This window comes from Eretmochelys imbricata, chromosome 13 (assembly GCF_965152235.1).
Source record: "Eretmochelys imbricata isolate rEreImb1 chromosome 13, rEreImb1.hap1, whole genome shotgun sequence".
NCBI lineage: Eukaryota > Metazoa > Chordata > Testudines > Cheloniidae > Eretmochelys > Eretmochelys imbricata.
In genome coordinates this window covers 27,736,191-27,752,492 of record NC_135584.1, presented here as the reverse complement: position 1 = coordinate 27,752,492, position 16,302 = coordinate 27,736,191, and the positions used below count along the sequence as shown (strand labels likewise).

Sequence of the window (16,302 nt, the reverse complement as noted above, 5' to 3'; positions counted from 1 at the left end):
AAAAAAGCCGAGAAGTACTTGTGGCACCTTAGAGACTAACAGATTTATTTGGGCATAAGCTTTCATGGGCTAAAACCCACTTCATCAGATGCAAGTCAATAATACCAACAACATTTAAAACATGCTCTAAGAAAAATCTGCGAAAAGTGGCATTCTACAAGAGGGGGGTTAGGAGGAGTGCAAAAGTTTTTATTGGTAATCACAAGGAGCAAGCTCCTTAACTCAGCCATGGCGTTGCTACTTGTAACATTGCTACGCAGAAGCCATTACCATAAACATGTTAGGTGAGCCCTCTGTGTATTTTTAAAATCCATTGGCTCATTAGGATCCAAGAACTAGAAGAATTAGCTTGAATTGCATGAGGTGAATGAACAATTGCAACTTAACTGAAGTCTGTATCTCTCCCAATTGCTCTTCTTTTTCCATCCCTCATTGGTGAAGGCACAATTTGGTTCATTCTCATTGCTGTCCCAAGCTGTCAGTCCTTTAATTCCCGCCCATGATGACATCACTTGCCTGTACATAGAGGCGGAAGATGGGTAGTTTCTATGATGTTGAACAGAGACAACTTTTAGTCTGTTGGTAAGAGGTTTTGTTTTGCTTTTTAAATCCAAGGAAAAGATGTTTAGAAGTGGTATGAAAGTTGCTTTTTATTCTAAACAGATTGCTTTATTGTAAGAGTTTTGTTAAAGTAAACAGTGGCAAAGGCTACAAGCTGAAGGCTTTGTGAAGCGTAGCTTTCGCCTCCCTAAATGCCTCTTGTTTGGCTTGTATATCTCAGATTCCTTATATAGCATGAAAACCATACCTAATCTCACTTGCATTAGGAGTCCTAATCTAATAAACACTAAATCCTTCAGATGAGAAGGAAACTGTCTTATATAACTTGAAGTGTGAAGGTAGCTTCCGGCAATGGTTCACTGCTGTAAATTGTTTTAGTCTGTCTTGCCACATCAACTTGGCCTCAAATTCTAGAGACTCTAATTGGTGGTGAGGGAACAGCTGTTGATGTTCGCACAATAGTTATTATCAAGCTTGGATTCTAGTCCCCTCATAACCCTTGGAGTGTCCTGTGAATGTTAGTTACTAGCCTAAAGCCTTTAAGTGGCTAGGGCTCTGCCTGAGAGTTTCTTACTCCGATCTGCTCAGTAGGGCTACTAGTGCCCCCGTGACAAACCAGCTGTCTCCTTGTAGCAATGGAGACCTTAACCCTGAAACTAGGGAGGGGACGTCAAACTACTCTCAATCCCATAACTGCTAACAAGGGGACAGAACTGTTTGAGTAGGGTGGGGAAGTCAAGATTACTGAAGGTTCAATGGCTGATTGGTTCCTCCAGCAGCTGATCTTGAGCACTTTTGGAATATATTGATTGCCTAGGAGTGTGACTTACATAGCTGTAAGATAACCAGAGCTTTGCGTCAGTGCACTTGTATTTAATCTAAATGGATGAATTGTACTTGAAGGTAAGGCTCTACTGAGCCCTTTCAAACTGGAAGGGGAACATATTACTGTCTTCATCCTGAGCTCCATTTTCACAGCCAGGCACAAAAACTGTCTAGGGAAGGGCTAAAGCTTTGACTTGTAACTATTCTATCTCTTGCCTCCTTTAGTGGTCTGACTAGACAATGTCTGAAAACAAAAGCCACTGTTGCTGACACCCTAGAGAGCAGGGAACATGCACAGCAGGTTGGTAGCCCACCTTTCACACCACCCAGCAGCTGTCTGGCCACTAACAGACAGCAGACAAATCTGCAGCAGCACCCTTCAGGGTCTATAAGCAATCTTTCCAAGGGTCTAGGGCCTTGTAAAACTTGCCTAGTCAGGAATAATGCTGCCAAACTTGGGAGAGATAACTGGTGACTGAAATCACTGCTGTTTTTCCATGAAGCACATGTGGTCTAATTCTAGCTGAAATTTTGAGACCCTCAAATCACCCAGCTGTAGACAAGGGTATTCCCTTACTGAATAGTTAAATGTATCAAATAAAAAAGCCATAATTGGCTGGAGAGTCACTTAACCAGTCTATACAGGACTCTGAATTAAGTGTGGGTGGGGGAACAGTCAAACCTCCCTTTATTCCACAACAGATCTCTTCTTGATGTGACTCTTCTCCCTTTGACAGAATGTGGTGAGCAGGGTGGCCAACTTGCCTTTAGTCAGCTCTGCCTGTGATCTGGTTTCAATGGCCTACACCTCTACCAAAGAGAGCCACCCCCATATCAGATCTCTGTGTGATGTGGCAGCTAAAGGAGTGAAGACTATGACTGAAGCTACAATCAACTGTGCACAGCCAGTTCCGACTAAACTTGAACCTCAGAGTGAGTAAACTATGGCATAAAGCTGTATGGGGGGGGGGGGTCTCCAAGTGATCACACAGGCTTCAGTTGTGTAATATCCCACATGAGAACCTCCTGCTGGCTTATCTCCTAGGTGGAAGCCACTCCCCTCCATCTAGCTGAGTGACTCAGGACGGGTCAGAGTTTGTCATTCAGCATCTGAACAATGCAGCTCTAATGGAGACTTACCATTATTAGGCTTGACTGGGGTAGTGTCTGTACCTATAAATACAATTCTCTTTGAATGTGTGGTTGAGGTATAGGTGATTGGAAGGGGCCATGTACACAACTAACCTCTCACTGCAGTGGGTGACCTGTCTCCACTATACAAAAGCTTGATCCTCCTTAGCAAGTGCAGGTTTGTACTTGCTAAAGACTCATTCAGAGTACTAGAATCTCACTGAGTAACTCTGATCTCCAACCCAGATCACTACTGAAAAGTAGCTGCAAAACCACTGTGCAACAAGTATCTGTAATGGGGTGGGTGAGATCTGATCGCACGAGTAACCCTTAAGATGTTTGGTGCCAAAAGCCTTCATTTGGCAGGGACAATGCCTCATGCATGACCTAAAGTAACTAGGAGGAAAATAGTCAAAATGGCTAACAAACGTGAATGACAGGCACTGCCAAGATTGGGTTTAGCTGGCAAAAGCTGGCTTCAACCTCATGGCACTTTTGCCACATCTCCAAATGTGTGAATCCAACCTGGAGTTTTTCTACTAAATAGTCCTTGGTTAATGGGTTAAAGGGGCAAGAGCTCACTTGCCCCTCAAACAAACCTCTTACCGCTGTGACCATCAACTTGTTTCCAGTTGCACGGCATTTATGCTTGAGCTTGGGCTTAGTATAAACTGCCCAAGGAAACTTCACTGGATGACTTTAACCATTCCCAAAGGCTAAGGAATTCTACCATGGACAATCCTTCAGAGAACCCATGGAGGGGGAAATCAGCAGGGTTTGAACCTTCAGCCCACACTCCTGGCAAGTATGGAAGTGGAGTAATTGTTCTGCTCTGGGAACTCCACTGGAGGGAGATGTGGCACACTTTACCAGGGAGCTACACAACTATTGGCCAGACAGCACTGACATGCTGGGAGTTGGACTCCTGGATTCTATTTTAACCTTGCAGGGGAGTGTCCTCTAGTGGTTGGAGGACTTAGTAACACAGATGTGGATGGGAATGGGGTCTGCCATATTAAGTCAGCTCTTTTCTAGAGAGCAAGTATTTTCCTCCAGTTACAATAGACTTCATTTTATCACACCTTTGGCTTTCAGGATTTTTTTGCTTTTTTTTTTTTCTTAAAAAAGAGCACTTTAATCAAGTTCCTCCTTTTAGGGAGGCTGAGCTTTTGACAAAGGGATAATCTTTATGCATAATGCACATGCTTCACAATCCCCTTCAATCAGTACCCTGATTCCTCCTCTTTCTATTCCTCCCCCCCCAACAGTTTGACCCTGCCCTGTTACATGCTACTCCTAGCATAGCCTGGTGCAGCCTCTCCATTAATTCCATTGTAAAATGGTATGACTAACTATTGCCTCCTGAAGCAGCAGTTAGGGCTGCCAGCTTTCTGATTACAGAAAACCGAACAAACACCCCTGCTCTGCCCCTTCCCTGAGGCCCCACCCCTGCTTGCTCTCGCCCCAGCCTGGCAAAAATGAGCGAGGTTGGGGGGAAGGGGTTGGGATGTAGAAGGGGATGAGGGATCCAGTTGGGGGTGTGGGCTCTGGAATGGGGCCAGGGATGAGGGTTTGGGGTGCAGGGGGCTCTGGGGTGGGGTGCAGGAGGATGCTCTGGGATTGGCATGCAGGAGGGAGTGCAGGCTCCAGGGTCAGAGGGAGGTTGTGTTCTGGAGAGGGCTCAGGGCACGGGGTTGGGGTGCAGGAAGGGGTGAGGGCTCCAGCTGGGGGTATGTGTTCTAGAGTGGGGCAAGGAGATGAGGAGTTTGGAGTGCAGGAGGGGGGCTCCAGGCTAGGGGGTGGGGTTGAGGGGTTTGGAATGCAGGAGGAGGTGCAGGTGACCCTCTGGGAGGTAGTTGGCATGCAGGAGGGGGCTCAGGGCTAGGGCGGGGGTTTGGGGTGCAGGCTCCAGCTGGTGCTTAATTCAGGTGGCTCCCCAAAGTGGCTAGCATGTTCCTGCAGCCCCTAAGCAGAGGCATGGTCAGGTGGCTCCATGCGCTGCCTGCACCAGCAGCTCCCATTGGCTGCAGTTCCTAGCCAATGGGAGCTGCAGAGCCAGTGCTGGGGTGGGGGCAGCACACGGAGCCTCCCTGGCTGCACCTGCACCTCAGGGACATGCCAGCCACTTCCAGGAGCTAAGCAGAGCCTGCCTTAGCCCTGCTGCACTGCCAACCAGACTTTAACTGGCCAGTCAGTGGCACTGGCCGGAGCTGCTAGGGTCCCTTTTCAACTCTGTTCTGGTTGAAAACAGTTGCCTGGCAACCCTAGCAGCAGTAGGAACCCTTCCTCACTAAGGACTGCATTAGGGCAAAAACCATTAAACAATAAAAGAATCTACACCTGCTACAAGCTTACCAGAGGTCACCCTCGGCTCCATCTTAGGGCTCTGATAGGTTTTTAGTCCTCAAAACATCATGGGTGGGTTCCTCTGTGGCTACTAGTTCATCTCACATCCCAAACGAGAACAAAGGTGGAGTGGAGCAGCTATTTGGCATTCTGTAACAGGTAACATCAGAAGCTCAAGTGTACGATCGGCAGATGGGTGTCACTCCAAAGTGGTGGGTTTTTGCATAATGCAAATTCCCTAGCTGTGACTAACTTCACCTAGAGACTTCTCCAGGAAATCCACTTGTCCCAAAAGTCTGGACTTGGCTGGCATACTCTCAGTATAGCCCCCCTTAAACTTCCAGGTTTTACATTTCCCCCTTAAGAGGTTAGGTCCAATCTTGGCCCACAATAGCATATAAACGTAATACAATAAGGCCAATTTCCCATAATATTCTTGAGACCAATCTGTCACAGCGAGCTCTGTCTCCAACTGGATGTCAGTCAGCAGCTTCCATCATGGAAGGTGGCCACCCCATGTCTTGTCATTAGGAAAGTGAAGTGAGAACCACTGCTTAGCCCAGGAGTGAAATCTAGGATTACTGGGTGAGAAGCTCTGGGCTCCAGCACTGGCAGCTCTCTAGCCTTTGAAGATTGCACACTGACTCTGAGGACCTGTGGCTGCCCCAACAGACCAGATGCAACATCTGCAAGGCTTTTCCCCCCTGCTCTTGGTTTTCAGACACCACTGATGTTAAAGCCTAGAGGTGAAACAGCTGGGCTCCCTGCATATCCCCACATACCAGAGGAAGGTGGGAGGCATCCATGCCTTTAGAACTCCCCTACACTTTCTATATTAAAACAAGAAGCTGTGAGCAAACAGTCTTAAGGGATTAAGATTGGGTAAATTCCCTTCTGCTTTTGACAGATAAGGAAATGTACTACACGGTAATCTCCCTCATGGCACAATGAAAACCTCAATTACAACCTCAGTAACACTTGCTAATAGTCAGCATTAACAAGTGCCGTGTCTGGGGAAAGAATGAGGTCACAACAGAGGTCTTGCATTATGCTTAGAATCTCTTGTCTGGAGATGTTTCCACTGAGTAATTACATGTGGTATTGGCACTGGGTTATAGTAAAAGGCTCCCCTCACAGGAAAGGGGATGCCAAGTTAAGGTTTTTCCTGGGGTTGGTTAATGACCCTATAAATGAAGCTTGTCCATGAAATATAATTGAGAAAGGGAAAGTCTCTGAGAGACATTCTCTAATCAGACACACTTCCCACAATAGCTGTAGGCTAACACTTGAGAAGAGAGCCTGTGTCTTGGCCTATGGCAAGGATATTGCAGAACCAGAAAATCAAAGAGCAGGAAGGACTCTCCGCTACTAGAGTTCATTTTTTAAACAAAGATTTGGGAAACTTTATTCATGGTGTTAACTTTTACAGTTGCAGCAGCAAATGAATTTGCCTGCAAAGGACTGGATAAGCTGGAGGAGAAGCTGCCAATCCTTCAACAGCTAACTGATAAGGTAACTAGCTCTTTGAGGGCCATGGTCTGCTAAATATTTCTATTTAGCTAAATGCTGTCAATCCCTTGAGTTTCAAGGCTGGGTATGGTGGGAATTGAGCACTTCCTCATTGCTGTAGCTAGCTATACCTTATGCCAAAGCTTCCAAACTTGGATGGCTAAACTGAGACCACTAACTAGAGTAGACTGGTTTCAGAGTAGCAGCTGTATTCGTAAAAAGAATAGGAGTACTTGTGGCACCTTAGAGACTAACAAATTTATTTGAGCATAAGCTTTTGTGAGGTACAGCTCACTTCATCGGATGCATTCAATGAAAAATACAATGGGGAGATTTATATGACCCTCTCTCCAGAGAGGCTGTACACTTCTGACCCCTGCTGTGGCTTTCTGACTAGTTCAGTGGTGTCTACTCCATTGACCTGGTGTCTTCTTTGCGAGCATCCCTTGAGGGATCACATCTGCTTCTATCCTGTAACTTTAGTTCCCTCCTTGAAATAGTCATGGATGTTGAGTAGCATGAAGTGATTACCTTTGACCTTTTCTAGGTTCTTTTGGATGCCAAAGAGCTGGAGACAGGTACCAGGGATGCCATGAACAGCAGAGTGACTGAGGTGCTGGACAAGACCATGCAGGCAGCAAAATCAGCAGTAACCAGTGGCATGAGCACAGTCATGGGCTCCAGAGTGGGGCCTGTGACTGTGAGTGGAGCAGAAGCCATGCAGGGGAAATCGGTAGACCTGGTGGATCACTCCCTCCCCATCACAGATGCTGAACTAGGTTGGGGAAATACTTGGATGATGCTAATAAACCATAGCTGTTGGACTTCCCAAACCAAAGCATAAGTCTTAGACTCCCCTTGCACTAGTTTTCTCTCATGTGCCAACAATCTAGGTCTCAATCCTGTTACTCTGACTAAAGGGTTGCTAAAACATTACTTAAATACATGTATCCAGAGGAATGATTCCCAGACTCTGCTGTGGAAACAAATGTAGATAATGGTCATCAATAAAGGTAACTAATTCCCTGAATCTCCAGTCAGTCTCTCTTCTGGGCAACCTACATGACACTGGAAATGGAATGTAGTGAGGCAGGGGGAGGCTCCCAAGCAAGTGGCAAATACCACTTAGATGGGAGCACACCTACTTTCCAGGGAGCTGACGTATCTTCACCCCCATGTTCCTATCCTGGTGATTGTACTCCTAAGGGAAAAGACTGCTGACCCAGATGTTAATAAGGGCTCTGAAATAGCCATGGTCTTGCTGACTGAAGCCTCTGCACTGGCAGGGCTGCCTAAATTGTATCCTCTTCACTCCCTTAGCTAAACTAGCAACATCTGTGAAGGGGTTTGAGGTGGCTTCTGTGGAACAGCAGCAGAAGTACTTTGTGCGTCTGGGGTCTCTGGCCACTGAACTCCGCCAGCACACTTACCTGCAGTCTGTGAGCAAAGTGAGACTGCTCCATCAGAGTATGCAGGAGAACCTCTCTCAGATCCAGCACACCATTGATCTGGTAGGCAATCCTTAATCTGTGCTAGTAGCTTTTTGGGACAACCCTGCCCCAAAGGGCAAACCACAAAACTTTCCTCTAAAGCATTCTGTTCTGGCTTAACCTACATGACTGCAATCCTCTCTCTGATATCCATAAGAGCCATGTCTGACACTTCTGTCCAGCAGACTGTCTGTACTGGTACCATTTGTTCATAGGCTGGTCCTCCTGCAGTACAGTTTGAAAACACCTTGTTCTTGTCCCCACTTCAGACTGAGACTGTCAAGCAGAGTGTGGGTAAGAAACTACACAAGGGTCAGCAGAAGCTGCACCAGTTGTGTGGCTGGAGTGGACTAAGAAGGAGCTTGCAGTAATTGACAATGGTTCTGCGCAGCCAGAGGTACTTGAATACTAACTCATGTTGGCAGTGGTGCTCTATCCTGCCCATTAATATCTTCTCAAACACACACTGATTTGCTTTACCCCAGCAGGTAGATACCCTTGTTCTGGTCATGTCTTGGAGAATCACCCAGCAGCTGCAGACCATATGCTTGAACCTAGTGATTCTAGTCCAAGGCCTTTCTACCAGTGTTCAGGACAAGATGCAGCAGGCTCATCACAATCTGCAAGAGGTCCATGCTGCCTTCTCCAAGGCCAACTCCTTCCAGGACCTGTCCACCAGTATCCTGACCTGCAGCAAGCAGAAGCTGCTCAAGGCCCAGGAGTATGTGGATGAACTATTTGAATATGTGGTGCATAAGGCTCACCTGTCCTGGCTAGTGGGACCCTTTACCCTCTGTGGCAGAACCTCTTCAGAATTGCAGTACCAGGAAGATTGTAGGGCAGAGATAGATTAGAGAACCCTGCTAGCATTCTTGTCAAACACAAGCATTACTTTTCTAGTCATAAGGCAGCTGATGGGGGAAGAATAACCTGCTGTCACATAAAATTGCAGTTCTCCTCCAAGAGGAGGCTGAAAGTCCACCTATCCAAGCCTACTATAGAATCCTAGTGCAGCATAATCTTGCAGGAAATCAACTGAAGTGGTATTGATGAGCTGTGTGGGCTCTGAACTACATTTCCCTCACCCACACTTACCCAATGCCATGGGTTAGATAATACCCCTTAAGCTGGAATGTCCCTTAGTGTTTAGTCTTGAGACCTTTTAAGGTGGTTCTCCATGCAAATAGTACATATCAATTGTGTATTGTATTGCTATTCACTTAATCAAAGCTGGGTGGGAAGGAATAGAGTACTAGGAGACCTAACCCAATCAGTGGTGCTTCAAGCATTTTCTAGATCTATTTCATAGCCTAGTACAAATTTCCTGGATGTGGAGGGTGTAAACATTGAATTAATAGTTCTATTTTTATGGCCTGACAGACAGCTGTTATGCAGGGGTCTAGAGCAAAAACTTCCAGAGGATTTCTTTCCAGTGCAGTAGTCTTTCAGGCTAGAGCCTGAGATGCTGATATCTAGTCTCCTCTATACTCTAAGCAATCAACTGGGTGTATTGCAACACTTCTCTGCATTTAACTCCAACAAAGAAGCAAAGCTGGTGCTGGGTGGCTGTCCAAAATGTAAAAGCTGCCTGAAAAGATGTGACTAAGAGCTCTACTGAAAACTATTTTATTTTCAAGTCTCAACATCTGTGCTGTGCTTCTTGAGTGTTCTCCATGTCTCACTAACTATTCCCCTAACCCTCTGTTAAGCTGGGAGCAGGAGCCCTGCTCCTTTGTTAGACTGACCTTGCTTGCTGCTGAGGCTGGGTGAACAGTGTGGGGGAAGTCTAAAGTGTGAGACATTGCAGCCTACCTCTAACACTCACTATGCAGCTGGCAGGAGGAGGGGAATGACTTTTGTGCTTCCTGAATCAGGATGAACTAACTGTGCTTAAGGGTGGGTGCTAACAACTCCTGGCTCCTCTGCTGCTACGTGCACACATTTTAGGAGGTAGGAAGAAGTGCGACTTGTATGCTTACATGTTCTCATAGGTGGGGGGAGAAACAAAACTACACAAGCTTTCCTCTCCAGGGAAGTGCTTTGTCTGCATCAACACCACTCTGTGGGTCTCCTGAACCATCTGCTTATTGAACACATGGTGGAGGGTCCTAGTCAGCACTGACTGGTAATTGTCAACCCTAAGGCTGACAAGCATAGGTGTCACTTCTGCACATTGATAACACAGGAGGGCTAGAGCAGTATCTACTAGGGCAGTGGTTGAGCTTGACCCTGCTGCTACCACTCCACAGCTGTGTTTTCTAGGCTGGGTCCCCCTTTCACCTCTTCAAGTCAACTGAGCTAAAAGAAGACTGTTTGCTCTCCCCAAGGTGCTTGTTTCCCATACAGCAAGAGCAAATGTCGTTCTGAAGTAGATTTAATACTTTAAGCCCCCAGGGGAGAGAATAGGGGCAGCCTGAACTACATCACTTACCCCAGAGAACTCCCTCTCACCCGTAGTTTCACACTCTAGTAAGCAGAGAAATCAGCAGCAGCAGGTAACATCTTTCCTAACTGAGGAACCCATAAAAGATGAATGAGTGAAGCTTTCTTGTAAATGCACAGCTTCTTGCCTGCTACCTAAGCAACTCCATCTGTTGGAATTCATGTGTCCTCTCATGGCAAAGAACTAAAGTATCACGTGGGACCAAACTGGGTGGGGTCATCACCATTGTGGCACATGACAAGATTTAACCAGTTTGTGGGGGAAGAGAAGCTAGCTCAGTATATCTTGGAGAAGTAACCTAACCATTACAAATGTTAAAAATCTCTTTGTGAGTGGCTAAGTAACTACCTCTGAATACAACAGCAGAAGTTCACCGTTGGCATTTCAGGAGAGGCCAGGCATCCTTGAACTGGACATTTCCTAACTTGAAGATTTGACTTTACAATCTTAAGTCCTTTAATGCACTACTTTGTTTGTTGAAGTTTAGCTAGAGGATGAGTAGCTAGAGTTCCCTCAAAGTCATACGCAAGGATGGAGCAATACTTCAGGACAGCAGTAAGTGATGCATCCACTGTAAAAGGAAGAAAATGAAAAAGCTTAATATGGGGACGGCCATTGAAAACTCTCACAAGGAAAACAGAGCAACTGGAATGAACCTAGTAGCAACTAAGAGCTAAAAACTGCAATGATCCTGCTAGACATGGACCTGGCCCATCCCTCCCCTGAGGAGTTTAGTCTAATCAGAGGGACACACTTTTAGTTAAGCTCTGAAAAAAACAATTGTCTAGCGACTGAATGAAGTTTTCAAACCTGGAGTAAATGAAACCAGAAGCTATATTGTGGAGATGGAGTTTGTGCAGGCTTACAGAGATGGACTAGAAGACAGAAACGGTCTTTTCCATATCAAACTATATGTAGTAAGAGCAAGAGAAAATGAGGAGCAAAGAATAGGTCATCACTGAGAAGGATGATGTGAAAGTCAAACAAAAACCTCTATGAAGTTGATAAGACCTACTACTCCAGAAGCTTGCTAAGGGAAAATAGTTGCAAGATAGGATGCAGCTATCAATATGAGTAATGGCTCAACAAAGGAGCAGCTATATATAATTAGTCTCTTCCCTGAGATAGCTGAGAGCATAGGGAAATTTCTGTGAAACAAAACTTATTTAAATGCAAAGCAAATGTCCTTGAAGGCATGGTTGATCTTCATAACGGAAATACTACTGTTGTCATCACTAAAAAGCTGATGGTTATCTAGTTACCACCCTAGAATATGATATATGCTACTTCCCTATACTTACTGCAGGAAGTAATTTCCTTAGTTTATTTGCTATTCTGTATGAAACCTACAGTGAGAGAATAGTGTTACAGTTGAAAAGTCAAGCTCTCAAGTTTGAAGATGCTAGACAAAAGGTTGTTTTGTGCATATCTATCCATCTTGGGGAAAAAGATTTCTGGCAAATAGTAAATTCATCAAAAATTTATTTTTCAGGACCCCAAAACTAATGAATTTGAATTAGTTGTGTGAATTGTTTCATATGGGAAAAAAAAAAAAACCCTTGATTTCCCACTCCACCCCTCAAAATGTTGAAACAGTTTGTTTCAAAAAATGTCAGAATGAACTATTTTGCCATTTCATTTTGATCCAAACAATATTTTTTCTGTTTTTTGTTTTGATTTGAAACAAAGTGAATTTTCTTCCAGGTTTTTCGGTTTAGCTATTGAACTGAAAAAAAAATAATTATTTGCTCAGTCATAATTGCGATACAGGCTCTAGTTACGTGGTCATATTGCACTTTTTTTCAACAGGACTCCTGCCTCATTTGATGCACAAGAGGGACTGCACTTGGGAAATGAGGCAGCTTTTCCCCTTTCTTTTCTTTTTTTTTTGGTATCCTCGTTCACTTCATGCCCAGATTTTATTGGCTGCACTGGAGGAGAACCAAAAGAGGGTCACTGGAAAATCTCACATGAGTAACTAGAGTTTCTCATTCTCCTCGCTATGTAGTCCAGTCTGCCATGCTCTCTCATGCTAGTTTATAGTCTGTATTATTAAGATCAGGAACCAGCACAGGAGAAAAAAAAAAAGGGAGCAAGTGTAATACCAAAAGACCCCAGTCATCAGTGGGCGGGCTCAAACCTGGGACCTCTGGAGCTTAGTGCATGAGCCTCTACTGCATGACCTAAAAGCCATATGCGTTTTAGGTAACGCTGTAGAGCAGACTCATTAACTCTGTCTCTGTCTCTCTGGTCTCGGTGCCACTAGATGGGACAGAACACCACACCCAGAAGGTGTGTGAGTTACACAAGCAGGCTCAGCTTCACTCCATCACAACCTACCTGTAACAATCGAAATATATTCTTTGTTCAGCCAGAGCTGCTGATAATACTATGACTACAGAAAATTAATGGGTCTAAAGGCTCCTTACTGGCATGTTTGCCAACTGTTGAACGGGGATAAATATCTACAAACCATTTAAATACTCTGTATGCTTCCCTGCTAAGCTGCTTCTCCGTCTTTATAAAGCCGTGTGGTGGGCTTCACTAGACTGACAGCTTGAGAAAGCAAGACAAATAAAACATGGTCTGCCCTGACCAATAAAGGCTGCAAGGGTGGGGTAATAGGCCGTGGTAGGGGAACTAAATGGTTCCTTACTGAACATTAGAATGGCCTAGTGATTAAAGCACGGGAGGTCTGGATTCTATTTCTACCTCTGCCACTGGCTTGCCATGTGATCTTGGCCAAATGGCTTCATCTCTCTGGCCCAGTCCCTTATTGATTTCCATGAAAGTGAGGAGCCTAAATATCTTTGAGGACCTGAGCCTCTGTGTCTTGCTATCCCCCCATCTCTAAAGTGGAGATAATGTTCAAAAAAGGGGCTGGGAGGCTGAATTCAATAATGCTTGTAAAAATTCCTGATGGCTTCCTGTGGAAGGCACTAAAGTTACATCTACTCTGCCTCTGGACATGGGTACTGGAGTGTGGGTATGCTCGCCCATGTACCCTATATCTGTGCTGAATGTCCAGATATACTGTGGTGGACACAGGTATATGCTCTGGACCCAGGAATACCCATATCCACACTTTTCTTTTTGCATATCCACACTGTAATTTTTGGTACACCTGGTCAGCGCTAGCATTTCCAGGGTGGTATCTGTGTCACAGGAGACGTTCTAGGGTCCTCCTTGCTGCTGGTGGTATTGCAGATGCCTTCACACTTTTGGCAATGACAGCTCCCACTCACTGCTCTCCCCTGCCCATCTTAGTGGAAGACGTGGAGCAAGTGACTGATGATGTGGTTCTGCCACTGCTCCTTCTTGCAGGACAAATGTGCCTGTGATGCAGTACATGACCTGCAAGAACCTTGGTTGAATGGCCTCAAACCTTTCTCACAAGCCAAAAGTGAGAGACTAGGACAGTGACTGATCCACTGATGCTATATGACAGAGAAACGCAGGAGGTTGCTGGTGCTGTGACTGTATATCTATGATTGGACAGCTGCTTCTGGGCCAGGAGGATCAGCACGGTGTGGTGGGATCACGTTGTCTTGGAAACCTGGGATGATGAGCAGTGGCTGCAGAGCTTCAGAATGAGGAAGCAGATGTTCCTGGAGCTCTGTGAGAAGTTGGCTTCTACCCTACAGTGGGAAACCACTTGGTTCTGGAGACCCGTACAGGTGTAGAAGTGGGTGGCTATTGCCCTCTGGAAGCTGGCAATGCTGGACAGCTATGGTTCAGTCACAAACCACTTGTGGGTGGGGATGTCCACTGTTGGGCCCATTATGGTGCTGGTTTGTGAAACTAACAACACTCCCATCTACCCATGGGTGGTCGCCATCACAAAAGTTCTGGAAATTATTGCTGGGTCCCAGAAAATGGGATTTCCAAATGGCGTGGGGAAGTGGCACCCACATCCCATACTTTGCCCCTCCTCCCCAAGTAGTGAGTGAATACATCAGTCAGAAAGAGTATTATTCACTCGTTTTTCAAGGCCCAGTGGACCACAAAGGCAGGTTCATAATCACTTATGTTGGACACGCAGGGAAGGTTCATGACACCAGGGTGCTAAGGACATTGAGACTGTACTTGAAGGAGGAAAAAGTGACTTTATTCCCCAGAAATGATGGGGTTCTGTATGGTGTCTCCATGCCCAAATTTATTCTCGGGGACCCCGCATACCTGCTCCTACCCTGGCTAATGAAATCCTACCCCTACATCAATGACCTGCCAGAATGAGAATTCAGCTACAAACTAAGCATCAGCAGGATGGTAGTGCAGCATGCCTTTCGGTGGCTGAAGGCTCACTGGCAAAGCCTATACACCTTGCTGGATGCCAGTGTGGCCAAGATGTCTGCTTTATTGTGGCACGTGTGCTTCATAACATTTGTTAGACTAAAGGCAAGTACTTTAGGACAGAATGGACACTGGAGAGGACTGGCTTCCAAAGCGTTTATAGACAGCCTGATCCAGTGAACGTTTATACTGGTTGCTGGATCACAGTAGGCCAGGGAAATCTGGGATGCAATTTGTGCCTACATCTTGGAACAGCGGGGGGCAGAGGGTGACCTCAGCCTGGTCTGAAACAAAGTGCCCCACTGCATGCAGCTGTTGTAAAAACAACACCTTGCAGGAACAACACCTTGCAGGGAATATTCCCACTCACCCTCCCGCTGATGGTCATTATCCAGTCGTTTCGGTAAAGACTCAGTACAGATAATTGGGACAGTGCACCTCCATGGGAACAACACCTTCTGGCTTATGCGGAAGGTGCCTGCCAAGTTAAATTGCACTTTCATTTTGTGTTAATGCTCACACCTGTTAGCTGCACCACAGTTTAGGGGAATTGCTCAGTGCCTGAGGACCTTGAGAATCGTTGGTGAAGGGGGGTGTGAGGAGCTCTTACAACCATTTCCTGGCAACTGTGATTGCGTGTGGGGAGACGGGCACTTACTGGCTGTTAACTGTGAGTAACCCCAGGGTTCAAAGTGGTGCTAGTTTTTGAGGAGTGGGGGAAGGTGACATTTTAGTGCTGTTCAGGGTGTGATGGCAGGTATTTCACTTTGCTTTTCCTGTTCTCTGTTTTGTAAAACCCACAGGGAAGTTCACCCAGCCCATCTTTCTTTCTCTAGGTCATAAAGTTACCAGTTATTTCCATGCACAGTTTACTTTCCTCATGTCTCCAGCTTCCCTGTATTCACACACACTTGGACAGGGGATTGGGAGGTGGTTCTGGGAAGGACAGAGAGGACTTTACAGGTCTCTGCCCCAGACAGTTACATGACTCAAGGCACGGACTGGAGGGTCCCACAGCCGAAGGGTGGACAAAAAATGTAGGTGTTCACCACAGCCCCAATGAAGGGTCCACACATCAATAAAGGAAACACAGATTTATTGAAACTAGTGCATGTAGCATAACTCTGAGCATTTTTTAAAGGAACTGAGAATTAAAACAGAACCGATCAGATGCCCCGAAGAACATTACAACTTCACTGCCTGTGACCCATCTCCTTGGCCTTCATCTCCCCTTTCCCCGCAGGAGGGGAGAACAGCTTCCCCAGACAAGGGGGGCATGGCTGTGGAGAATGTTCCAGGGGGACAAATGGGGGCATCTCCTGCATGGGACTTGGGGGCTGGACACATGCTGGCCTTCAGGCCCAGTCTTGGGCTCATCAATCTCCTGCATGGTCACAGGGCTCCCCCTGGGAGGGGTTTTGGGTGCCGGTGCAGTGCCTGGAGTGCTGCGGCCTCCCCACATCATGGGGGCTGGTGTCCTCCATCTCAGCAGCTTGGTAGGCTGCAGATGCAGAAGGATGTGGAGTCAGAGGAGGAGGTGCCAGCTTGCGCATACTGGCAGTGGCTATTGTGGCAGGCAGGACCCAAATCTGTTCCCTCACCATTTGTATCACGGACTGAAAAAGGGCATGCTCCCGGTGCCTTTGGGAGAGCTCCTGTTCCCCGAACCGTGCGTCCTGCTTCAGAAACCAGAGCATTAATTCC

At 46.2% G+C, this 16,302-nt stretch overlaps 1 protein-coding gene across 1 annotated transcript; it reads left to right on the top strand.

Annotated features, from left to right (window-relative positions):
• Positions 1-228: 228 nt before the first annotated feature.
• Positions 229-8,716, top strand: LOC144273809 (perilipin-3-like). Its single transcript, XM_077832514.1, is given in 9 exon segments — positions 229-284; positions 1,612-1,687; positions 2,124-2,319; positions 6,293-6,375; positions 6,920-7,151; positions 7,693-7,883; positions 8,132-8,197; positions 8,200-8,259; positions 8,348-8,716. Coding segments are annotated over 9 exon segments (1,329 nt in total).
• The last annotated feature ends 7,586 nt before the right edge of the window (positions 8,717-16,302 follow it).